This window comes from Mandrillus leucophaeus, unplaced genomic scaffold, assembly GCF_000951045.1.
Source record: "Mandrillus leucophaeus isolate KB7577 unplaced genomic scaffold, Mleu.le_1.0 Scaffold197, whole genome shotgun sequence".
Lineage (NCBI taxonomy): Eukaryota > Metazoa > Chordata > Mammalia > Primates > Cercopithecidae > Mandrillus > Mandrillus leucophaeus.
The window spans coordinates 2,155,515-2,183,089 of record NW_012101998.1 but is presented as its reverse complement, the minus strand read 5'-3'; the positions used below and the strand labels follow the sequence as shown (position 1 = coordinate 2,183,089).

The 27,575-nt window shown below is 44.4% G+C and overlaps 1 protein-coding gene across 1 annotated transcript in view; it reads right to left on the bottom strand.

The window, feature by feature from the left end:
- THSD4 (thrombospondin, type I, domain containing 4) overlaps positions 1–27,575 on the bottom strand; it is a 723,953-nt gene that overhangs the window by 579,856 nt on the left and 116,522 nt on the right. Inside the window, exon 5 of the mRNA XM_011978583.1 lies at positions 3,417–3,864. Within this exon, the coding sequence (XP_011833973.1) occupies positions 3,417–3,864 (448 nt within the window). The remainder of the gene's footprint in view (positions 1–3,416; positions 3,865–27,575) is intronic.

Sequence of the window (27,575 nt, the reverse complement as noted above, 5' to 3'; positions counted from 1 at the left end):
CTGAAACTAAATCACAGCTGAATTGTTGGGTCTCTTGGCAATCTTGTTTTGTCACTGTGTAAAGGTAAAGGAGCCTCAATCGCAGCTAACACGGGACTGAGGACAACTCTGAGCAAGTCTGATCATTTCATCCACGCATTTCTTCAGTTACCACTGAGAACCTGGAAGATGTTCAGATATGGGGAGACCTTACTTCATTCCTATCTAAAGGGGGGTATGCCAGTCACGTTTATTTCCTAACAATGTGTCAGCACCATGCCTTCCATGTGTGGCTGCCATGCCAGCTCTTCTATATGCCATCTTGTCTGAACCTGACATCAACCCTACAGGGTAAGGATTATTAGCCCACTTTACAGATGGTCCTCAGGGTGTTAAGTGACTTGCCCAAGGAAACTTAGCTCCTCTGTGTCAAAGCTTGGCATCTGTATATCTTTTCCTCTTTGAGTAGGAATACTTACATAATTGGGGCATTCATGTCCTCTCTTGATGCTGGACATCAGGGAGGACAAAGAAATGTCTACATGAGGTCATTGATGCTGAGATGCTGGGGCATATGGGTCCATCTGGGGAGTATATAAAAAAAGCAATATAGCTGAACTGAGACTACTCCCCTTAGAAAGGCCTGTTTGCAAGGCTGGTCCATGGCTGGCCTCTGGGAACTTGAATCTCAGGGCAGTTCTCAGCACTCCCTAAATGATAGGAGTGGCTCACGGTGCCTAAATATAGCTTATGCTAAATACCTGATTTCTTTTTGGGAGTCTGGAATTTTGATATGTGGCAGGCAAAGGGTGCCTATGTGACCAGCCCTCAGTAAAAACCCTGGGCACAGTGGGGGCTTCTCTGGTAGACAACTTTTACATGTTGTAACAAGTCATTGCAGAGGAATTAAGCAAGTCCTGTGTGGTTCCATTGTGATTCTGGAAAGCTTATGCCTGGTTTCCTATGCTCTTCGGCCTATGTGCCTTTCCTTTAGTGATTTTGCTTTGTTTATTCAACCCTTTGGCTGTAATAAGTCGTAACTGTGAGTGTGACTATATGCTGAGTCTTATGAGTCCTCCTAGGAAATCATCAAACCCAGGAATGGTCTTGGGGACCTCTGACAGGGAAAATTTTAAAGAGATCATGGGGGTGTGGCCCAAGTCACAAGAAGCCATGGGCTTATGAAAAAAATATACGCAATAATGGAACCTCTAAGGAATAACACCTCTCAATAAGGGTAAGCAGGATGTGGACTTGGGACAGTGGGGTGCACTGGGGAGGACACTACGCACATGTCACAGGGAAGAGAAGGGAACTACACCTATACAATCCCATGTCAACATGTACTTCTTTGGCCTGGGTTGGGGGCTTTATTTTGCCTTCTTCCACAATGCCAGAAGACACCATGACCTCACAAGAAGTTTCTAGGATTCCTCGCCATTCGGTCTCCTCAGTGGTGCCATTACCCCAGCACCCAGGGAAGCACAGCTTCTACATGGGGAGAACAACCCTGCTGTTGGCAGCACAGGTCTGGCAAAAGGGGCATGCTTTACAAAAGTAAGTTAAATGCAAGGAATGCTAGGCGGGCATCAGCTCCACATGGATGCCAAATGCCCCCTCTTTTACTTTCTCCCCATGGTTTGCTTGGTCTTCAAAACTAAGAGATATATTAGTCAATGGGAGAAAGTGTTCTATATTACAAATGAGTTCATTTCGTTTTAAAAGAACAGCAATAGATATTCAGGAACAAGGGCATGTCTGACCACGAAACCAAGCAATTTTTTACTTTTTGATTTACAAAGTACTTTCCTACCATCACCTCATTTGATCCTCAAAGCAATGCTAGGAGGTAGATACCACAACTTTTCTCTGTTATTCTCCATGACACCTACCCTGTTACAAGACAAGCAATGATGCTCAATGAAGACTTACTGGTTGACTGATCAGCAATGGCCTTAGAAAAATTACTTTTTTTTAAAATTAATGATTCCTGAAGTCCGACAGTGGAAGAATAAGCTAAAAAGCAACCCAGGCATTCAATGAAATTATTAAGATCACAAATTAAGTCATTTCTATGGACTCTATAGCAGGAAACATATTTTTAATGAGGAAATCGAAGCTAATATAGAACAGCTGTCCTGTTACCCAGCAACAGAGTATTAAGGCAGATTAAATTATTAATGAAAAATATCGCGACTCAGAAATTTAACCTCTTAACATCCTCTCGTTCATTTCTCTTTAATACACAGTCTTTAAACTGATATTTTTAAAAATTCCTTTGGTCATCAAATACAGTTAACATTGATAGTTTGTTCTACTACTCACTAGTTGTGGCATCTTCAGCAAGTTATTTGACCTCTCTTTGCAACTATAAAATGAAGAGAAGAGCAAAATCATGGTGAAGGAGATTAAGTGGAGTAAGTAGAAAAAGTGCTGAGCACAGGCCAGGTGCAGTGGCTCACACCTGTAATCCCAGCACTTTGGGAGGCAGAGGTGGGCAGATCACAAAGTAAAGAGATCAAGACCATCTTGGCCAACATAGTGAAACCCCATCTCTACTGAAAAAATAGAAAAATTAGCTGGGTGTGGTGGTACACACCTGTAGTCCCAGCTATTCGGGAGGCTGAGGCAGGAAAATCACTTGAACCCGGGAGGCGGAGGTTGCAGTGAGACGAGATTGCGCCACTGCACTCCAGCCTGGGTGATAGAGCAAGACTCCATCTCAAAAAAAAAAAAACAAAAACAAAAGAAGTGCTGAGCACAAGGCCTGGCTTATGAGTTTTTTATAATGGTAGATATTATTTAAATGCATGAAGATAAATCAATATTTACTGAACTGATATCCAAAGTGGGTATACCTATATATATATATATATATATATGCATGAGTACAGCTATACAAGTCCTTAAAATAACAACATACTTTCACACCGGTTAGGAACTTACTGCTGCCCAGAGGCCTCTGTGCACCATCCATCACCCCAGTTGTCCCAGCTCTTCCCCGAAGGGGAGACTCTTTACAATTTCACTCTCAGACTTCCTCATGCTACAATACCTAGAGTTTACACCTGGAATAGCAGAGAACCTCCGGGAAACTTATATATTGCACTTGAGCAAAGAATAAATATTGTTAACATGAGTCACTGAGAATTTGGGGGTTGTTTTGCAGCAATAGCTATTAATAATTAACACCACCATTAAGCGATTGTCAACAAGCAATTCAAGAAGCAGTGTATAAGTTACTAAAGCAATAACTTTAAAAAAAGGAAAACTATGTGGGAGAATACATGGAAAGAAAAGAGAAAGGAGGAAGATTAAAAGGTGTGGTAACATGGCCCAGACACTATATGTTTGCTGTCTTCACCATGCTTAGTGCCAAATGATAGAAAAACAAGGTGCAGCTGTTTCCAGGCCCAGTATGGGTTGTGTGTACTCACGTTGGTGTTGCACAGCTTGTATTGCCGATAGGCCCCGATGCATGAGATTGCTGTAGATCGGGCAGGCTGGGAGAAGCTCTGCGTCGCCCCATGAGTCCCCACACCGTGGTTGTTGCTTGTTTCCGGGCTGTGAAAGAGACTTGAAGCTGCAGGGAAGCCTTGATCGTGAGTCAAAGGCAGCTGGTAGATGGAGGCCTCTGCAGCCTGCAGTCCAGAGCGAGGGCCACTGTCACTTTGGTACAAAGGCCCATGTTGGGGGACCTGGTGGGCTGGTGAGCTGTAGCCATGCCTAGCAGAAGATGCCCCCTGGGACCTGGAATGCCGGGATGAGGGCTTCTGTCTCCGGAGCCTCTGTGGCGTGTGTGCAGTGTCTGTCTGCAGTGGTAAGATATATGGGGCCTTACCATAGCCGTACTTGCCAGGGCCGATGGGACCGCGGGTCCTGCTCCTAAAGAGAGATAGACAAGAGAGGAGATGATCAGAGTCGGATGAATTTCGTGTTAACTCAGAAGCTCTGGTCCATGGTAGAGATGACCAGGTAGGAACGGAAGCTTGGGAAAGGGTCTATGGTAGACCTGGGAAGTAGGAGGAGCACATTTTAGAAGGGACCATCGTGGAAGCTGGAACAGAGTCTCCATAAAGGCTGGAAAATAGAATGAAAGAGGGAATCAACAGAGGACGAACAGTGGATGATGCAAGTGGTTGGAAATGAGATTAGAACAATAAACTGTGGTCAGCGTGTAATTTTTATGTAAAGAGTCTGGGCATTTTTGTAGGTCACCTGGAGCCACTGAAGGTTTTTGGAGAAGTATAAACATATGATTGCAATTTCAGTCACAGTAACTTTCCTGTTCACCTTTTTTTTTTTTTTTCTAATAATGTACTTTTTGCTCATTCAACTAACTGTAGTATTTCAGACCCTGTTTCCTTCACCATTCATACTCAAAGAGCTCTTCTAGGTAATGGAACTTAGATAAGCAACCAAAGTCTAGTGCAGTCCTAAGGACTCACTTGCACTGACTTTAATCCTGAAAATACTCAAGGGCATTAAACACTTGGCTCCTCCATCACTCTTGAAGCAGCCCATGCTAAGCAATGGGTAAATGGCCATCTTCACATCGGTTTAGAAGAAGAATTGTCTCGGGTCACACAAAAAAATACACTAACAACAGTTGATGAGCTAAAAAATACATTGCAAAAAAAAATCTCATGATATTTTAAGAAAGTTTATGAATTTGTGTCGGGCTGTATTCAAAGCCATCCTGGGCCACATGAGGCCCATGGGCCGTGGGTTGGACAAGCCTGGTTTAGATCTTTAGATTTTTGTAAAGACCCACTTCCCTGTGGTGGGATGGGGTGGGGGGAAGGGGCAGGACAGGGTAGAAGCCCTGATTTGTAGCATTTGCCCACTCCTATAGTGTAAATACTTCCAACATGGCTGACATCAAGCTACCAATGTGAAGACACATTGAGCTCTGGTGAGCAGGTAAAAACCAGCTCCAGAACACCACTGCATGTATACTTATTGTGCAACTATTCAAAAATTAATCATCCATAGTTTTCAAGACCCCAACCTTACAACTGAAAGCAACTAGATCACAATGCAGGGTGGGGTAAGCGCCTTAGAGGCCATGCAATAAATGTTGCTTTGGGAAATTCTGGGGTAAGAAAAAGCACTTCTGTCTGGAGGGATCAGAAAAGATTTCACCTTCACTGGCATTAGAGTTGAGGAGCGCAGGTTCCAAATCTATGTGGAAGGACTTAAGTAAGTCAACTAACTCTTACTTACTTTTAAGATGACTGAGCTGGATTAAATGACCGCCAAGGTCGCTCCAACTCTAAAATTATACGCTTCCATAATAATTAATTCTACATTTACGTAAAATTGGAAATGTGCCCAAGGGTTTCTACAGGATGGCCCCATTAAAATAAGCACATTAAAATAGCAATCAAGGTGAAACATTGATTTCTGCCCTCATGAGAAAATTCTTTCTTCACTCTCCACATAATCACTGAACATAAAATTTAATAGACCACAACTAATTATTAACATCTTTATTACTAATTGCACCTTCATTCTTAGCTGATATGGAATTAAACCACGCCACAGTGTTTATTTTGCATTTAGGTCTTTCTCAATTAATCTTGGCAACACTTGGGACTCTGTTAATGATGGGGGCTTTAAGAGATGCAATTAAGTTAGTCATATATATGTGTATATATATATATATGAGGATATATATATATATCCACACACACACACACACACACATATATATAAAACTTGGATGTAATTTGCCTTTTTCTTTCTTGTGGCAGGCCAGGTAAAATGAATTACATCATGCAAAGGCAAAGGAAAGAATTTCTGCATATGTGTGTGTTTTTTTAAGATCTGAAAGCCTACCAAAAAATTCTAGCTTCAAAGTAAGTACTGGATGGAGACCCTAGCCGAAGGTAACAGAGAAATGGGCATGTGGAATAGCACTTCTCAAACTTGAGTGTTCACAGGCATCACCTGGGATCTTGTTAAGCCGCAAATTCTGGATCTAGGACATCTAGGGTGCGGCCTGAGAGTCTGCATTTCCAACAAGCTCCCGGGAGATGCCAATGCTGCTGGTCCACAGACCCACAGCTTTGATAATCAGTCATAGAATAAAATAGAAATTCCAAACAAAAGGGCGAAAATTCAACACTACAAATTATTGTTTTTAATGAAGGAAAAATGGCATTGAAATTCAAACCAAAAACCTCTGAGTTGGAGGCAGATACAAAAGATCTGCTGGCCCAGGACAGGCTACCCTGCTGGAACTCACTCAGTGAGCACTGATGAACCAAAACTGACTCGAGCTTCCTCTTGGGGAGCAGAAGAAGAACCTGCTGTTGGCTGATGACTTGTGTAAGCATCTTCCCAAAGGCTGCCATCACCCCTGAGGGGAGTAACATATACAAGCACCAATGTATATTTTTGTATTAATACTGCCTTGTGGGAAGCTCTGCCTAAATTGGAGAACCATTCAAAACCCACTGACACAGCAACATCATTGGAAAGGTGATGAAATGAATGCAAATGACCAGTTAATTCTAAAAGACCAAAGAGAATGAGCAACCAAATCGGGTGTGTTTATGAGAGATCTGATTTCTGAGTATTTGACTCAGAACACTTGGACAAGTGGCAGATTCATTCTGGCTTGGCCAGGAGAACGTTTGTTTTCCTTACAGCTGGTTAGAGCTAATAATCCTGATGGGTCTGAATGGCCTCTTCTCCAACAGGACAGAGTCCATCTGGCTGCTTGCAGGGGGGCCTCCACAGAACTGGGCAGATTTAGGCAGAGTTGTGATAATAAGTACAGATGTGGCGATGGGATCTGTGTGGCCAGTAAACTCCTCCAGGAGAATCATGTGGTAGGTGCCTGGGGGAGCTGCTGAGTAGTTCTGCTTGGTCTCCCCAGCACCCATCTCTGGGATTTTACTTTGGGTGCTCCACTTGTCAAAGCACTGGCTAATTTCTGAAAGTTATGTCTTGAGAAAGAAATGGAAAAGGCACAGTTTGCAGACCAGAGACGTGGGAGTCAGTGTAGGCTAGTGGTTCACCACATGGACCCTGAGGTCAGCTTTCTGGGGTTTGAATCTCAGCTCTGCTACTTGCTAGTTTGGGAACTTCGGGTAAGTTACCCAATCTTTGTATGCCTCATTTTTTTCAAACAGGACCAGGATTATGATGAGGCCAGTGAAGCACCTAGGACGCAATATTTAAAGAGATAACAGTCAGGGTCGTGGAAGTGCTGGTAGGAACCTGAGAGTAATGTCTTCTTAAATGTTGCACCCTAAGAACCTCTCTAGCTGCACTCCAAGCCCAGTTCTGGCCTTGTGTTCATTTACAAATAAACACAATAATAGTACCTTTGTTATAGATAGTTGCAAAGATTAAATGACTTTAGAGCAAAATACCTAATGCTTCACACAGAGTATGCATCATACAAGTATTTGCCTTTACGTAAGAAAACCTCTAGTTTGGCTATTTAATAGCTCTACCAACTTTGGCAAATAATGCACCTTTAGTTTTCTTACCTGTAAAATGAGAGTATGACCATTTCACATTCACTAGGATAGCTATACTCAAAAAAGACAGATAATAGTGTGTTGGGAAAGATAAACTGGTAACCTCATATATTCCTAGTGGGAAGGTAAAATGGCGTAGTCACTTTAGAAAACTACCTGAAAGCTCCTCAAAATACTAAATGTAGTGCTACCACAGGACCTAGCAATTTCAGTTCTATGCCCAAGAGAAATGAAAACATGCATTTATATATAAACTTATACATGAATGTTCATAGTTACCTCATTCATAATAGCCAAACTGCAGAAACAACCCAAATGCCTATCAACTGATGTACAGATAAATAAAACATTGGTATATCTATAGAGTGGATTATTATTCAGCCATAGGAGAGGTGAAGTGCTGATATGTACTGTAACATAGATAAACCTGCAAAACATTCTAAGTGAAAGAAGCCGGACACATATGATTCCATTTCTATAGAATGTCCAGAATAGGCAAATCCATAGAGACAGAGAGTGGTTTCCAGGGGTTGGGGAGAGAGGGGAAAAGAGAGCGACTGCCAAAGGGATGGAGTGTCTTTTTAGGATGATGGAACTGTTCTGCAATTAGATAGTCACGATAGTCACACAACCTTGTAAATATGCCAAAACTATTGAGTTATATAGTATTTTTAAATGATGAATTTTATGGTATGTAAGTTATATCTCCATAAAGCTTTTTTAATGAAAGCATGTTTACTTACAAGGATGTTGTAAAGTCAAATTGAAGTTACTGATAGAAATGCATTTTTTTAATCTGAAAGCAATTTTTAATCATTTATTTCAACAATATTTAATAAATCTTTATTGAGCAACTTCTATGAGCGCCTATTGAGCATCGTGTGTGATTTTCTTTTTCTACTTGTTCACATTTCCAGCCCTGACAACATAAGTAAATGGAACTCACCCCCCGCCCCCACCCCACCATAAAGTAGGGTTCTATGAGAAGAATATGACAGTGCACAGTAAGGGTTCTAAGACCAGGTTCCAGGCCCAGTTCATCCAATGGGTGTCTGGGAAAATTGCTGTTGCTTTAATAGTTGTTGAGATAATGGCTGCAAACAGCATTCTTTCCTTACAACAGGCTGGCTGCCATCCAGGGCTCATGCGTGATCTTCCATAGCTCCACAAAGTTAATGCTAAGCAGTCAGTGTGATGACTCAAACAAAGTCACTCCATCCAGTCTCCCTTCCTACATACTCACCCTGGAGATGTGTTATCTGCAATCATCACCTGGAACTGACAACTCCTACCTTTCTGTTTCCTGCTGAGATCCCTCTCCTGAGCATCAACCCCATGTGCCTAGCTAACCTCCAGACTAGAGCCTGAAAAGTGCACATAAGTCACCCGGGGGTCTCATTAAAATCCAGCTTCTGCTTCAGTGGGTCTGGGGTAGGCCTCTGGTTCATTTGTAACAAGCTCCCAGGTGAAGCTGAAGCAGTGGGTCCTGGGACTCCACTTTGCTACCTCCACGTGTCACTTCAAAGTCAACACACTCAAGTCTGAATTGACCATCTTTCCTCCACAAAACTGATGCCCTCCAGCTCCTCCCATATTCTCTGTCTCAGTAGTCCTTAAACTTGAACAAGCATCAGACTCAGCTAGAAGACTTGTTACAACAGACTGTTAAGTCCCACCTGCAAAAACTCCGATTCAAGAGGTCTAGGGCAGGGCCTGAGAATCTGCATTTTGAACAAGTTCTCAGGTGATGCCAATGCTCTTGGTCTGTGGGCCACAGCAAGAACCACTGCTCTGTCTTACTCCCAAGTACCACCATCCCCTGAAGACGGCTGGCTCTTCCACTCACCCCTTACCTCTGCATTCCATCCAAACTCCTTGGCTTACCCACTCAACCTATACAGCCTGGCTCCTGTGGTATCTCTTGTCAGCCCTGGCCCTGCATGGACCACCTACACCACACTCCTTGCAGCTCCTCAATAGGCCAAGGGACTTTATTCTCCATGCTTTGACCTATGCTGTTTCCTCCTCCTCAACTGCTTTCTCCAGCACTGTTTCCCAAAATAATGACCTAGTCACCCTTCAGGACTCAGCTGAAGCATTTTGGTGTCAATGAAGTTTTTCCTGGTCCAAACTGCCCTCCAACCCTCTCCTTCAAAGAATCGATGCCCTTCTCTTTTGTCCTTCCACTGGGCTTCAAGTAACTGTCACGGCACAATCTTTTATTATGCTTATTGTTTGCATATCTACCTCAGTTTACCAGACTGCAGGCTCCTTCAGGGCAGGGACTATGTCCTATTTCTCATATCCCTATAGCCTACTACAATAACTAGCACATAATAGGTGCTCAGTTAATTGACCCTAGAAAAGCTGAAATAACAAACGAATGGCTCAAACCACTATTGCCAAAGCGAGAAAAATCTCCCCTCAGCATTATTGTGCCTGTTTAATTTCTGTTATATGAAATATTACATCTTATTAAAAGACTGTTAAATTATTACAGCCCTGAGGACAAAGCCACCTCCTTCTACGTAGGAATAAAAGTCTCATCTATTGTGTGAGAGCATTTCTGGTATCAAACACCTAGAGAAGAGACAGGTCCTTAGAATGGAGGGGGACCCAGCAGGGGCTGAGACTCAGCCTTCATTTTCAAAAGGAGAGAAGAATTAAGAGCTCAAGAGCTGTCAGAGCTGGAAAGCCACCCAGGCAAAGCTGTCAGCAGCCTGCAGCTAGAGCGGGGCTTCCTACCTCTCAGTTTCCAGGACGGAGGGGAGTGGGCAGAGTGACAGCCCTGCCCTCCACAGCCAGGCTGTTTGTGTTTCTTAGGCTCTCCATGTTTATTTCCATCTTGTTTTCCCTTAGAGCCCAGTCAAGTTCCTTTGAGGAGCCCCGCCTCTCTCAGCTGTGCTAACATGAACCCCACATGGACCACAGCACCCTACAGAGCAGCAGCCCCAGGGACTGCCCTCGAGGAACCAGAGGAGTGGAGCCCGAGAACCCCACGGAAAAGCGGAACTCCACGAAAAATGGGAAATGAGGCTGGCCACCCCTGCTCACGTGGAAAGTCTCCTTGCGCTGCTTAACCTTGGAGGTCCTGAGTTGTATAGCATTAAGAGCAGTGGCATTTCAGCCAGCATGGTGGCTCACACCTGTAATCCCAGCACTTTCGGAGGCTGAGGTGGGAGGATCACTTAAGGCCAGGAGTTCCAGAGTTCCAGACCAGCCTGGCCAACACGGCAAAACCCCATCTCTACTAAAAATACAAAAAATTAGCCAGGCATGATGGGTGCACACCTGTGGTCCCAGCTACTCGGGAGGCTGAGGCACAAGATTTGCTTGAACTGAGAGGCGGAGGTGGCAGTGAGCTGAGATCATGCCACTGCACGCCAGCCTGGGAAACAGAGCAAGACCCAGTCTCAAAAAAAAAAAAAAAAAGAGCGCGCGAGGTGGCATTACTTGCATCTTGGTACCTAAGTTGAGCTGCTACATAAACAGAAATAAATTCTTCCATAGGGAAGATGGGAAGGAAGCTCATGAGATGAAAGACTATTTATTGTTGGAGAAGGCTGTTAAGTTAGCAGGGAATCTAAGTCCCCGTACTAGATTCTGCGGAGAAAATCTAAGATACTACTGGATTTTACTATGTCTAATGAATAATGTCCATGTGGCTTAAAGAGAGCCTTTATGCCACATTTGCATTTGAACTGTTACTATATAGCAAGGCTAAACTCCCAAGGCAAAGTTTTGGGGCAAATTTCCTGGAGACTAAGTATCACAGGGTCCTGGTTACAAATGTGGAGGTACTGCATCTGAGGGCTGCCTCAGTGCCAGCCTCCGAAATGTGGACAGACACTCCTCTATTTCTCCTGGCGTTGAGACAAAGCATTGGCACTTTAAGCTAGGAGGAGGAGGAGGAAGACGTAATTCACAATGACTATCAAGTGAAATGCTTTTTGCCAAAATACTTTAGTATGACCACATGTATCTTTTAAAAAGATTTTTATAGACATTAAAACAATACTAGGTGGTAGAAATTATACCTAGGAATTATCCTTCTCAAGTGCTTGTAAGAGCACACAGAGACGTGAGTGCGGGGATCCTCACTGCAGCCCTGGGGAGCTGGCAGGACACCTGAAACCACAGCAGGACAGTGATCTGAGGAACTGGCCAGTGCACTTCAGTCGTTCCTTCTTTCCACACAGTTCTTCTAGAATGAGACTGAAGATTATAGCTCCAGAGAAGGGAAGAGTCAAAGATCAGAATGAAGAGAGAAAAGGTTTCTTTTTTTTTTTTTTTTTTGAGACAGTTTCACTCATGTTGCCCAGGCTGCAGTGCAATGGTGTGATCTCGGCTCACCGCAACCTCCACCTCCCGGGTCCCAGGACATGCAGTTCTCCTGCCCAGCCTCCTGATTAGCTGGGATTACAGGCGCCCGCCACCACACACAGCCAATTTTTGTATTTTTAGTAGAGATGGGGTTCCACCATGTTGTCCAGGCTGGTCTCGAACTCCTGACCTCGTGATTCGCCTGCCTCAGCCTCCCAAAGTGCTAGGATTACAGGTGTGAGCCACCATGCCTAGCGAAAAGGTTTATTTAAATCGGAAAAACTGAGCTTTATCCGTCAAGAGCCAAAGTCTGGAGCACAGCAGGTAGATGTAGAGCTTATACTACAGATTATGAAGAAGTGTTATCACCTTGGAATGACCTTTCTGAACCCAAGGAAATTAAGAGTTTGACTAGCAGGCTGGGTGTGGTGGCTTATACCTGTAATACCAGGACTTTGGGAGGCCAAATGTTCAACTCCTGAGGTCAGAAGTTCAAGACCAGCCTGGCCAACATGGTGAAACCCCATCTCTACTAAAAATACAAAAACTAGCTGGGCGTGGTGGGTATATGCCTGTGGCTGAGGCACAAGAATTGCTTGAATAGGGAAGTGGAGGTTGCAGTGAGTCAAGATCACACCACTGCACTCCAGCCTGGGCGAGTGGAGAGTTTGACTAGCAGGCAGATGAGGGAGGAACCAAAAAGCAGTATTCAGAGATTAGGACAGAATGCAGTGGCCTGGGCTGGGGAGCAATAGAAATCCCAGATGTGTTTAGGGGCCTGAGAACAGAAGGGACTTGCATGCTTTATGGGGAAGCCAGTGTCCAACATGGCACCTGACTAGGATGTGGGAGGGAGGCGTCAAGGTGGAGGGGCCCACCTGAGAGTGGGTGGGCCACCCCTTTGTGGTTCCACAGAGTATGTGGCCCTTGGTGACAGAAGGCAAGGAGGGTATATGCAGATATTTCAGCAGCAGCCACAGCAAGGGTGGAAGGTGAAGCTTGAAGCATGCCCGACAGCTTGCTTCCTTTGCCAAGCCTGTACAGGAGCCCCTCACCTGGGGATCCAGGTCACACCTCCTGGGAAGAGGAGAGGAGAGAGTCCTAACTGAGTTGAACATAAACCCTGAATTGATCATGCTTAACACGGAGTGTCTGAGCATCTGAGTCTCCTGGAATTGGCAAAGTTTTCCTTCAGCAATAGAAGCAGAGGCTCATGAACCACATTTAGTTATAGAAAAATAAATTGTGCTCTGCATACCTGAGTGGTGGTTGTAAATTGTAAATCTGAAAGACAATCTAAGTATCCTTAAACAGGAAAATAAGGAGCTAGTTCAATTATGGCGCATTCAGATACTGGAGTACCATGAAGCTGTTTAAAAGAATGAGGCAGCTGTGTATATACTGATATAGAAAGATCTCAAAAACATAGTTAAGTGAAAAAGAATAAGACAGTAAATATACTAAGCTGAGGACACTAAACATGCTTTCATTTGCATGTGGTTTTTTTTAAAGAAAAAATGTACACAGTATATAAAAATGTACAAAATATATACAGAATATATTTCTGAATTGATCAAAAGGAAACTCTGGGCAATGATTTCCCCTGGGCAGCAGACCCAGTGAGGTGGAGTTGAAGCAGACTCATTTGTCATTTCTTACCCTTTCATGCTGCTGTGTAAGCAGTGTCAAAAAGAGAAACCAAATCAGTAATCTTAATGCCTAAACATGCAGACATTTCCATTTGGACATAAAATGCCCACTTATAAATACACTGTAAGCCCCAAAGACCAGAGGGACAGAAATAGCTCAGGGACAAAATATTCCTCTGAACTGTCTCCATCAAGAACAGAAAAGTCACATACTCCCAGAAAGATTTTAGATCAGCACAGACCAGCATCAAGCTCATGCCAAGGCAGAAGCTTCTTAGAGTCTGAATATGCTTGAATCTCATAGCCTATGGGAAGAACAACAATGACTCTATGATATCTAGTCTAATCTTTTCAGTGATGAGAGACACCCCAGTGCATATTCCTAGTGTGGCCAACAACATCCCCACCTGTCAGGTACCCAAGTAAGGAACCTCACACACTTCTGACTTCCCTCTCCACTGGATTTGTCTTTCTAAGCACAGCCCTGGTCATTACTCTGTATTTGAAAGACTCACCTGGCTCATCTCTGCCGAGAATATAAAGTTCAAACCTAGACAGTTTTAGGGCACATTTGGTTTGATATCACATTCCATCCTTCATCATCTGGTTTCAGTCTATCTTCCCAGATTCAACTCCAGTCTTCATCTCCCTCCCCCTGTATCCTGCCCACAACCCTACACTTTCCAACCATCATGAATGACTCACCATTTCCCAAACACACGGGGCTCTTGTGCTGCAAGACTCCCTCCTGGAACCCTACCCTACCTACTTCTGTACCTCCAGGCCCAACATAAACACCAGCGCCCATGTGCTTTCCCCACTGTTAGTACTCTCGGGGGCAGTCTGCACACCCCTTTGCCACATTAGCACTGTACTAGTAAGTTTCATTCTCCAGGGCTACGCTCCCTGTTTCTTAGTGGTGTATGCCTGATCCCTGAGACTAGCTCTGAGTCTGACATACAGGCATCCCGGGAAGGTATGCTGAAGTGACACATGGGTGGGTCCAGAGCCTCGTTGCTCAGCATCTCTAACAAATGGGTCAATAAAGGCTACTGCTTTGGATTAATTCATAGAGACAAAAAGGCTAGGAGTTTCCACACGCAAGAAGTCAAGGCATCCCCACACATCTGGGTGGGAATTAAAGGGAGCTAGGAAAATTAGATCAGTAGCCAGTGGCTACCTAGAGCGACCTGAGAGCTGAAACTAAAGGGAGGAAAAATGGGAGGGAGCAGCAGCTGAGGACCAGAAACGTGTATGTTCACCAAGGAGCCGCTTGAGCCAAGGCAAGCTGGGCGGAAGGGAGTGTGCAGCCTCAAGCTGGAAAGAGAGCCCTGTTTTCCTAAAACCCACCCTGTTCCACTAGATCACCTGCCAAAGGGAGAAAGGATATCATGTGCTAAGTTCAAAGAGGCTGCAAGCAAATGGTTTAGGTTGAGTGCAGATGTCTTCTTAGAAGTTCTAAGACTGAAATTCCTGCCAGGGCTGTTCTGGGTAATAAATTACCTGGTGTCTACAGAAGATAAGAGGTGAAACTCTGACCGCTTAGGGAAATAAAAATTAAGATGATGAAAACGAAAGCTTCCCTGGTTGCCTACTGTGCAGCACACAGTGTCACATACGTTAGCTGCAGGTTTGACCAGATCTACTGCTGCTGCTCCCCACAATGTGCTGAAGATCTGAATTTAAAGGCCAGCATGAGAATCAGCTGACAGGTTTGCTCTGAGTCTTTAGGAAAGAAGGACCCCACAGGCTTATGGGAGATATGGTCACAGGGAGGAATGACAAATGTGTTCCAATAAAGTGAAAAGAAAGAGGTCTTTTCACAGATGGATTCAGGAGCTCTTCCAGGAGTCAAGAGGCAAGTCACCAAGGCAGAGGAAGGAGAAAGGTGGTTTTAGAGCCACTTAGATGTTAAAGGGCTTTTTTTGCACCAGGAAGTCAAGCCTCTAGAAGACCCTATCCTCAGTGACCCACCCATCAGCCTCCCAGGATGTGAGTTCCATGGGGCTGTCCCCCAACACCAGCTGCCAAAATAATACAGAGCAGCAACCTTAAGAATAAAGGACTCTGGCCTTCTGGGGGAAATGACCCTAGGAGATGATTTAGACTCGCACCTCTAGATACTGCCATCAGGTGGCTTCTCTTCCTCTAGGATTGTGTTTGAAAATCAGCCAAGTTTCCAGAAGAACAAGCCAACCACAGTGCTCACGGGTGCTGCTGTGCATCAGAGTGATCTGGGTTTCCAGAACTGACCTTCAGGTGCCTTATTCAGTGTGGGCCCAGAGGAGCGGAATAAGGACAAGTGAGTGGGTGTTCAAGGGAACCAATTTTAGTGCCACAGAAATCAATGGTGGAGAGGCTGCAAGGATGTCACCTACAGTTGAGCAGATTACTCACTGCACAATGACAACTGGGAGTTGAAATCCAGTGTGTCCTCCCAGCAGGGAGATGAACCTGACCAGAGGAAGAGGCATCTTTTTGGATTCGCACAAAGGTAAGAAATGAGTCAGTGGAAGTTTAAGAGAGAGATGCTTCCAGCTAAGGCTGAGAGAGTATTAGATAGCTCAGAGCAAAGATGATTTTCTTACCCTATTTTGTGCTGGGCAAGACATCTCTGAAGGTAAAGAGAGTACGAGACCAACAGGGACAGAGGTGGTAACATGGGATGGTAGAACGAGCCCAGGTATTCCATCAGACAGGCCAAATTAGCCACTAATTACCTGCGTCACTGTGGGCAAGTCATTCCACACCCTGTCTCCAGCAGCAAAATGGAGAAAACAATGCCTGCCTCCCCTGGCTGCTGTGCAGATAAACACAATGATTCAGGGAAAGCGCCTAGCACAGGGCTTGGCCAGTGGATGCTCTGTAAACGGTAGTTACCGTGACGGCTGCATTGCCCTGAAGGTAAAAAACACAGAGCCTCCAATGTGATATGTGAGAACTGTTGCAGGGGCAGGTAGCCAAACATGGGACTGAGGAGTACGGAGGCGGCTTTGCATGAAAGAACAGTAAATGCATTCATTTCTCCAGCGTAACTAAGAGAAGCCCTCTTAGGAGTCATGCCTGTTGTTAGTATGGGTTGTAATCTGAACCTGAGTGGCCCTCCAGGACTACGGGGGTTAGAGGAGACCAAACGAGTTTACCTGTGGGGCCCAGTGCCTGGCCAGAGCAGGTGCTAAGCAAATGCGAGCTCTTATCCCCTCTCTCCCAGGGACTGTCAAACAGTGCCTTCTGCCCTAGAGGCTGACCCCCAGCAGGTTGAAGGAACCTGAAGAACTATTTTCAGCAGTAAGTTCTGCTGAATACATTAATACAACAGCAATAATGATTATAATACAACTACACTTCTTGAGCATCTTTTATGTGAAAGGTTTGTGGAGGAAGCAATGGTATTTCTCTCATATTCTGGATGTTTCTCCCAGTCTGAATTTCTATATCACTGCCTAGGTACCCACTTACTCTATATCACTTCTATTTCTTTCTTTATTATAGGTATGAAGCATCTCAAGCATAATTATCAATAATGATAATAAGAAGAGGCATAGCTTTCTTCCTTGCATTAGAAGTTATTTAGGTGCAAGTCTGTCACCTTCAGTTAATTAAAGCCAGGAGAGAGCTGTACTCGAGTTTACCCACCCCTAAAAATACTTAGCACAGTGTGTAGTCAGTCATATCCATGAATTCCACATCTGTGGATTCAACCAACTGTGGATCAAAAATACTGTGAAAAAAAATGGATGATTGCCTCAATATTGAACATGCATAGACTCTTTTCTTGTCATTATTCCCTAAACAATACAGCACAACTATTTACAAAGTATTTACATTGTATTAGTATCATCTATAATTGAGGAATGATTTAAAGTATAGGAGGATGTGTGTAGGTTATATACAAATACCACACCATTTTATAAAAGGGGCTTGTACATCCTCAGATTTTGGTATCTGCAGGGGAGTCCTGGAATCAATATCAATCCCCACTGGACACCAAGGGACAAATGTATTTAAATAATACATTCTGTATGTAGATGGCTATGCTGTATCAAACACCTGCTAAATGCATTATGTGTGTAATCCCATTTAACCAACACTGCAAACAGCAAAGTAGGCCATTACTTTATTTTATACATGAGGAAACTGAGTCTAAGAGACATCGAAGAACCTGTCCAAGCTAGTAAGTCTGTGTGAACAGATATTAACAAATGTGACTGAATGAATAAAGGCAAGCCTCTAAAGAGCTTAACAATTGCAATACAGCACAGCTTTTAAATACCAAATTCCCATTCATAAAGGATTACAGGGATGGACTATTTCAAGCGAGGACTTACTGTAAATGGGAAAAATCATTGTTTCCCCCCAAATCAAGAAAAGAAACGTTCTCAGCAGTAGCCCACAATGAACTGTGGTCCAATCACTGAGGAAAAGGGCAGTCTTAATTAATTGCTACTGGATCCATGTGGCCCATAGGAGAACCAAATGCTTCTGCATGAAAAAAGATTCATGAGGGAAGATAAAATACATTGTATGCTTGGAAGCTAAACCACAAGTGGGGAAAGGAAGGCTCTGGGGCAAGGCCTGACCTGACATAAGGGCGAGAATGGAGTTGGGAGCAGGAAGGCAGAATAACTCTGTGTTACAAGCTGGGCCTTAAAGTCAGGTTCTCTGGTCTAAATTCCTGCTCTGCAGCCTACTAGCTACTAGCTGTAGGACCCAGAGCTCATCATATTGTCGCTATAAGCACAGAATTCTTCTCATGTTACACAAGACACACTAAAGATAGTTTATGCATAAGGGTCCTATGAGGTTTAGCTCAGAGCCTCCTACAGTGCACTAGTTTCTGTAGCTGCTGTAACAGGGTACCACAAACTTGGTGATTTAAAACAACAGAAATCTATTATTTTACAGCTCTGGAGGCCAGAAGTTTGAAATCAGCATCACCAGGCTGAAATCAAGGTAGCAGCAGGGCTGTGCTCCTTTCAGAGGCTGTAGGGGAGGATCTGTTTCCCGGCCTCTTCCAGCTTCTGGTGGCTGCCAGCATGCCTTGGCTGTGGCTATATCATTATAGTCTTCAAGAGCTGCATCTTCAAGTCTCTCTCTATTCTGTCTTCACATCAGCCTCCTCACTGTGTGCCTACATATTACATCTCCCTCTGCTTGTCTCTTATAAGGACATTCATAATTGCACATAGAACTCACCTGAATAATCCCGAATACTCTCCCCATCTCAAGATACTTAATCACATCTGCAAAGACCCTTTTTCCAAATAAGTTAGCATTTACAGGCTCCAGGACTAGGACCTGCTATCTTTGAGGACTGAGTGGGAGAGGGCAGGGAATTATTCAGCCTACTACAGAGGAGACCATCGATAAACATCAGCTGTCATTGCTCTTAATAGAAATGAGACAAAAGGACTACACATCCAGAAAAGGGCTTATGGATTGACAAGCAAGTGAGGACCTAAAATGTCCTTGAGGGATGTGAGCACTTTATCCTGAGAACCAACAGGGAGACCATGCGTATTACAGGTCAACCACAGCAGGTGTCCCCTAAACCTCACGTAAATTACCTGTGTCCACACTGTGGGCTCAGGGTGGCAATGAGAAGAGCAAGGATGTTACGGTCAGGGAACCCTGCACTCAAATCCCATTCCATTCCTTCCTGGAGCAGGATGCTGGGGACTTCTTTACCTTAGTTCAGTGTCCTCTGTAAACTGGAGCTGGCTGAGGTTCAACTAGTACATGTCAATGATGTGGCACATAGTAGGTCCTGCAAAAATGGCTGTGATTACTATGACTGAATCGACAACACGTGCAGGCTCCTGCACGTAGGATGAGCAAAGGAAACGACAGTAACCCCCACATGCGGGAAACTCCTTCCTCCCATCCTTATATGAAGGCATCGCAGACAGGCACCAGGTGTGCACTGGAGGAAAAGCCTTAGTGGATTCCAGATGCAGAACTGAGATCCCCGTTCTGGGACACACAAATTGTAGTCAGGCTTTTTCCATAGCCCATCGCATCTTTCTTCTGGAACCGGAGTTATGAAGGCCTTGGAGAAAGTTCAATGCAGCATTCTTATGGTGAATGTGATCTTTGCTCTGATAACTAATGAAATACTTCTGACACTTAATGAAATACCGCAATAAATGAACAAGGGCTCTTTGAAGCCTTGTCTGAGATCAGAGTAACTCAAGCTTAAAATCTGGCTCCAATCCTTCCTAACCTACAGGCAGAAATGTACATACCATCAGGTCTCGCTCTGCTACAAACTCTGTTACTGAAAAGGGCTAAGGTTTCTGATTTAGAAATCAAAGCATATTAGAACACCGTTTATCTGCTTAACATCAACAGGTAACTTCTTGTCAAACAATTCAGGGACTAAGTGCTATTCCTGCTTTGAAAGGTAAAAAAAAAAAAAAAAAAAAATTCCCTTGAGGTAGGAAAACGAAAAATGCCAAAAACAAGGAGTATGCATTTCAAACACTTGCATCCGCTTTCTCTGCTGACTACCCAGGATGGCCAGGGAGGTTTTCCAAGGAGTAACACAGATAAGGCCAAAGATTTCCCTTCTTGCTATGTGGTTTCTGCCCCCCTGTAGGTAACAAGACTCCCTGGGTATCGACTTAAGGTCAGGAAATCGGCATGTGGCTTTGTGAAGTTTAATTAACAGCAAGTTTTCCTATCCAGCATCATGAAGAGGCCCAGTCAGCTCTAGGAGCCCCCAGGAAAGAAACAACATATTGCTCCAAAGTTATTACCGATGAAGTGCAAGTAGCCTCCAACAAAGCACAGGAAAGGAGGAGCTGAAAAAACAAAGATTCCTACCTGCAGCCAGGGACAGTTTCCAGGGGAGGTGGGAATGTGTGGGTAAAACTTGTGATCCAGGCCTGATGCAGGCTGAGCTGTTTCAAAACGAATGAACCTTTCAAACAAACACACATACATCCATGTGCGCACATGCAAACACACACGCACGTGCTCCTGCACACACATGAACATGGACACACAGACAACAAATTACAGAAAGGGACACACGTCTCTAAATCCCAAAAATTACCTAGTCAATGGTAATAAAACAATCAAGCCATGTTGTTTTTGAATGGTGTCTTATGTTTTTTGAAGTACTTTTACAGCTATTACCTCATTTGACCCTCACAACAAGCCTTGTGTGGTAGGCAGAGGACATATAATTCTTCATATTTTACAGATTACATTGTGATTCCCATAGGTCACCCAGTTAGCAGATGATGGAGCTGAGACAGGAAGTGGGGTCTAATGATTCCCAGCCCAGGGGTTTCTACAAGGCACGAAATAGTGATCCCGTCCATGGAAGGGGGCTGTCCAAAAAGAGACTAGCAAAAGGAGGACAGATGTGTGAACAACACTTTTAAGAAAAACTCATGAGACAAAAGTCTGAATGGAGGGATTTGAAGAGGTACAATGTCAGTGCATCTACAGAGAAAAACCACCACATTCCAGAAGCATGTTTGGAAAGGTGTTTGAGGCCCAGCACAGTAGCTCATGCCTGTAATCCCAGTACTCTGGGAGGCCAAGACAAGCAGATCACTTGAGGTCAGGAGTTCGAGACCAACCTGGCCAACACGGTGAAACCCTGTCCCTACTAAAAACAAAGATTTGCCGAGTGTGGTGGTGCGCACCGGTAGTCCCAGCTACTCAGGAGGCTGAGGCAGGAGAATCGTTTGAACCCAGGAGGCAGAGGTTACAGTGAACCAAGACTGTGCCACTGCACTCCTGCCTGGGCAACAGAGCGAGACTCCATCTCAAAAAAGAAAAAGAAAAAGAAAATGTGTTTGAGAGCTGCGTTTCCTAGTCACCTTCTCTTCCCGTTACTGTGGGTGGCAGAAAAGATGACAGGAACTTTTAAAACAGCAGTTGGTCTCAATAATGCATCAATAAAAAGCAAGACCCCTTAATGACTAGAATAAGGACCTCTTTATTTTATGAATGTAGAAACTCAGGCCTGGAGAAATGAGGTGACTTGTCCAGGATCAACGCATTCATAAGAGCTGAGGACTGAACTCTGAACTTGGGGTACAAAACTCTTTATTCTATACTGGCTGCTTTGGGCATTTACTATTTTTAACTTCATTATTGTCACTGTCCTTCATAAACACTTCTAAAGAAGAATGCTTAAGGGTAGGGTGGGGATGCATGGCTTTTCCTCTTCATTTTTCTGGGAAACAGGATCACTAACTTTCCCATAAACAACAACCAGAGTGCATGGGGGAAAGTGGCAGGTGGTCCTGCTGGCACAGAAGTTGTCCTATTGCTTGAGTATCATAAGACCCCAAAATGTAAGTAGTATTATGGTAGACTGATAACGTCCCCCTTCCCTTCCAAAGATGTCTACATCCTAACCCCCAGAACCTGTAAATGTTACCTTATATGGTAATGGGACTTTGTGTTGATTATTAAATATTTTGTGATAGGGGGTTTATCCTGGATTACCTGGGCGGGCCCACTGTATCACAAGGGTCCTCCTTATAAGCAGGATGTAGGATGAGAAGAGTCAGAGAAGGAGATGAGATTACAGAAGCAAGAGATCAGAGTAATGGGAGGAGAGGCCACCAGCCAATGCATGTAGGCAGCCTCTCAAAGCTGGAGAAGGGAAGGGCACAGTTTCTCCTTGAAGCCCCCAGAAGGAATGCAGTCTGGCTAGCACCTTGACTTCGGCCTTCTGACTTCCAGAACTGTAAGTGAATAAAGTGGTATCTTTTTAAGCAACTAAGTGTGTAGTGAGTTTTCCAACATCAACAGGAAACTAATACACCTGTTACAAAACTACAGGGTCAAGCCTTAGTCCCCAGACAATTAACCCTGGCTTCCTGGATTGACAGAGATGGGGTGGTGGATGGCATAGCCAAACAGTTTGAAAAGCACAGGGCATTAAGGAGAAATTTAAATGGGCTTTACACTATATACATCATCTCACAGAAAAAAATGTTGGCCATCCGTGTTTATAGGGACTGTCTTACTCTGAGAATTTCGTGTTCAGTCCCCTTAGGACTGCTTTAAAGTTCCTCTCTGGAAAGGAGCCTGTGGACTTCCCCAGTCTCGCCTGGACACTCCCTCATTTACAGCCTGTGCTTCAGCCCCACCAGACCATTTATGAACATGACATGCTCACTCACGCCTCCAGGTCTCCACCCTGACCATTTGCTCTTTGCAGGAAGGCCCTCCTCATTCTTGGGCTCTGCTAAAATCTTTCCTTTTCAAAGCACAGCTCAATTATTCCTCCAAAGCCTTCCCTGGCTCCCCCAGTCCTCCGTTGTCTTCCCCTCTCCTCCCTGGGTACTTGACTTGTAAATGTCTGCTTGTCTTCCTGCTCCACCCCACCAGCACGAGCCACTCAAAGGTAAGGAGCACTTCTTCTCCACTTTGTGTCAGCAAACCACCTCACCCCCCAGCCACACCAAGCCTTTCCCAGCTCTTTCCCATCTTTTCCACCTAAAAAATGCAAACTGATCGTTCAAGAAAGTACCCTCCACCATGAAGTGACCTTGTTCCCCAAGAATTAGTCCCACCTCGCTGCTCCCACAGCCCTCGGCTCATCCCCTAGGTAGAATATTCATCACATTCCCTTAGGTGTTCATACCTGAGCTATTTCCTCATCAGACAGAGGCTGTGGAAAACCACGCCTCTTTCACCTATCTATCCCTCCTGTGTCGAGCATAGTGCCTGGCCCAAAGCAAATACACAAAAACATTGGCTGAATTCAAATGAAAACAAAACTTTAAACAAGGCAATGTCTATTAAGACCTGAGATCCAGAGGCAGCCTTAACAACAAACAACTATGTGAATGAAGACTTTGCAGGGCCAGCCTCTAACGACAGTGAGTAGTGTTTCCTCTGGGCTTCTGGAGTTCACAGTGGAGCCAGTTTCAGAGTTCCTATATAACATTAAAAGCTTTGGGAATAATTAGAGAAATATTTCATTTTCCATCTCAAAGAGGTGTTAGTTTATCAAATTTAACTAAATTAATGAGTGTTACCTTTCCCTTTGAAAAGGGCTTTCTAGAAAAGCAGGTCTGAAAAGAGCAAGACGTCGCACAAGCTTGTGCTCTCTCACTTGCCTTCTGCATGACCTTGAAGGAGATACTTATTCCCTGACCCTTGAGTTTGGCATCCATAAATGAGAACACTACATATCCGTCACATGGGTTGTAATGAAGACAAGATAAAATGCAGCAGGTCAAACAATTGCCAATGTGTCTGGCACGTGGAAGGCATCGAGACGCCTTTACTGAGCACTTAGGAGATACCGTGCTAAGCATGTGGTATGAGTTATCCAACTCACAGCAACTCAGTGAGGTAGGTGTATTATTATTCCCACTAGGAAAAAGTTAAGTAACTTCGGCAGGATATACAGCCAGCAAGTGGCGGGGTCAGATGGAGCATCCAAACCTGTCAATTCCAGAAGCTGCACTCATAACTATCCTGTAGTTTACAGCCTTTCAGGGTGTGTAGCTCCTGTTCTTCTAGATTCTAATAAAGCACTGTATTTCAAAGCCCCAGTCATTGAGAGCTGGCCACAAACTGCTCTTGAAGTGTGGGTCTGCACACCTGGGCAAGAGTTTTCCTTGCCCCACCAGACTCCGTCCCAAAAGGAAATCAGCTCTACAGAAAAACTTCTATAGGAAACTTCTCTGGGAAGTTCCGGGAAGCCCACCCTCCTCAACCTCTTTCTACCCCCAAACACCTGAGGATACGACACACTCCCCTCAGTGGGAACAGGGTCATGATTTTCATAGTCGAGGCTTTCATATCCCAGCCACCCACAACTGTCTCCAGGAGAAGAAAGTGTCAACTGGCACTACCTAGTCCAAATTCATATTTGAAAATCTGAATTAACGCCATCGAATATCCCATTCCCCAGATGCCAGCTGGTTAATGAGTGTGATGAATGACCAGAAAAGCTGGCTAATGTAGGCGAATGTAAGCAAGTCCAGTGGGAAGGAAAGCCTGCCAGATATCAGGCTCTTTAGCATCAGAGAGGTGAAAAAACTCACCTGAAGTCCTCAAATAAGAGAGGGCACTGCTCTCATATCTTGTCTTTTTGGAAGCTGAGTGATATTGACCAACAGACATTTGCAACACATTTCTATTAGGTTGTGTACTTGGGTTCTGGGCCACAGGGCATCTTTCTGGATGCCATTTTCTCCAGACATTTTGGGAATGGGAAGAAATCCACCTTGCTTTCAGTGTTATAAAAGGGAAGGTCTTCAAAGGACTTAACAGACATTTTTCCAAAGAAGATACACAAACAGCCAGTAAGTACATAAAAAAAAGTTCAACATCACTAATCATTAGGGAAATGCAAACCAAACTACAATGAGATACCACCCCACACCTATTAAGATGGGCACTATCAAAAAAACAGAAAACAAGTGTTGGTGAGGATGGAATCCTTGTGCACTGTTGTGGGAAGGTAAAGTAGTGCAGCTGCTACAGAAAACAGTATTGCAGTTCTTCAAAAATCTAAAAATATGATTACCCTATGATCCAGCAATTCCCCTTCCCAATTTCCACCCAAAAGAACTGAAAATGCCCATGTTAGTAGCAGTGTTATTCACAATTCCTAAAATATGGAAGCAACCTAAGCGTCCACTGATGGATGAAAAGATAAGCAAAATGTGGTCTATACATGCAACGGAATACTATTCAGCCCTAAAAAGGAATGTGCTACAATATGGAATAAACTTTGAGGACATTATGTTGAGTGAAATAAGCCAGTCACAAAAAAGACAAATACATGAGATACTTAAGAGTAGTCAAAATCATAGTGGAAGAAAGTAGAATGGTGGTTGGCTGAGGGCTGGGGTGGGGGAAGGAAGGAATGTGAAGTTATTGTTTCATGGGTACAGTTTCAGTTTTGAAAGATTTTAAAGAGTTCCGTGAATGGATGGTGGTGATGGTAGCATAACAGTATGAATATAGTCAATGTCACTGAACCGTATGCTTAAAAATAGTTAAGATGGGCCGGGCGCGGTGGCTCAAGCCTGTAATCTCAACACTCTGGGAGGCCGAGACGGGCGGATCACAAGGTCAGGAGATCGAGACCAGCCTGGCTAACACGGTGAAACCCCATCTTCACTAAAAAAATACAAAAAACTAGCCGGGCGAAGTGGTGGGCGCCTGTAGTCCCAGCTACTCGGGAGGCTGAGGCAGGAGAATGGCGTAAACCTGGGAGGCGGAGCTTGCAGTAAGCTGAGATCCAGCCACTGCACTCCAGCCTGGGCAACAGAGCGAGATTCCATCTCAAAAAAAAAAATAGTTAAGATGGTCTATTTTATGTTACGTGTATTTTAACACAATAAAATTGGAGGAAGAAAAGGTGAAGGGGGGTCCCATAGTAACAGGGGCTCCTTCCAGCACCCTCTAGTCTACAGGTACCCATTTCCAGCAATTGAGGGGGAAGTTGCTCCTACCAAGGAGTATCTTCGATTTCACAGGTGTGAGTTGCCACAATGCGGCGTGCTTTGCAGGAGTCACCTAACACCCTACTTCCCTACTCGCCCCTTGCCCTTCAGCCATCATGGGAACACAGCCTTGGGTCTGGGGTGAAAGATGACTTGGTTCAGTGCCATTATGGAATCTGTTGGCCAAGACCTGAAGGATGAACCTCCTAGCCTGGAACCTCCTCTGCCATTGCCCTAACTACATCACAGGGGAATGCCACCCTTTGTGGAGGATTTTTCTGAGCAAGCCACACTAAGAAGGGGCAGAGAGCAGGGAGCACAGACACTAGGGCCTTGGCTGTACCCAGTCTGTGCTGCCCAGAGTCCCGCCCCTCTGAACAGGAGCTCAGTTCCTGGCTCCATCTTCCTGAGTGGCCCCAGTTAACCTGATCCCTTCTGCTGCACTTGAGTTCTAACTGGAACTCTCTCTAACACACTATCTAGCAACAGCCGTCAGACCTATAATGGGAGTTACAGTGTCCGCTATGAGCACCCACTATGGGCCAGGCAATATGAATGTATTTGATGAGTGTCCGCTATGGGCCAGGCAATATGAATGTATTTTCATTGAATTACTCAACCCCACAAGATAGGTATTACTATTACTCTCATTTGAAAGATGAAGCCTCTGAGGCTCAGAGAAGTTTAACTTTCCTAAGCTCTGAATCCTTGGGAGAGCTCCAATGAAGACTGACTTTATTTTTGAGGCTTTTTAGAGTAGGATTTATACTACGTATGTGCTTGTTTTAATGAGACAAACACCTGGTATGGAAGCAAGTGGACTCAAGAAGTTTCCAGATATATTCCAGCTAAGTAAATTCTATTTATTCATCAAGGGCAGGTTCAAATCCTACCTGCTCTGTGCAGTCTTCCCTGACTGTTCCATTCCACAAGGATTCCTTCTTCCTGAACCCTGGTCATAGCTCTACTGTCTCCCAGGGTGGGCAGTGTTCTGTGGGTTTGCCCTTCTCCACCACCAAAGCGTAAGTCCCCCCGCAAGAATACAGATTGTGGTTTCTAATTTTTTTTTGAACTCACGTGATGCCTAGGATTAGATGCAAAGATTACCCTGGTTGAAGGAGCTGAACATTGCAAGGAAGAGATGCAGCTCATTCTAAGCCTTCACTATTAAATCCTATCCATTTGTCAAAACAGGGCTCAGACAGCCCAACCTCCAAGCACCTTTTCTGAACACACCGGCCGGAAGTCAGCAGCTTCTTTTTCAGAATACCCATTTCAGTGAAAACAACTTTAGAGCCAGACTCTGGCAGACCTCTTTTGAATTCTAGGGCTGTTGCTTCTCAAGTGGTAATCTTGAGCAAGTCACTTCATTCCTCCCGGCCTCAGTTTCATTGTTTATAAAATGTGAATAATAGTTTCTGCCTCACAGGGTTGTGTAACTGTAAATGTTGTCATGCATTTGAAAGAATGTCTGCACAGAAGGCATGCTTCAACATGGGAGCCCTTGTCACTACTATCTCATCAGACGGCCTTATATTGAAGGCATCTAGATGCGCATCTTCTCCAACCCTCTAGAGTAGTGGTTCTCAAACTCTAGGCTATATCAGAAGCATTTAAAATGAAGATACATAGGACATATAACTGACCTACAAATCAGAATCCTGGTTAGGACTGGGAGATGGCGTAGA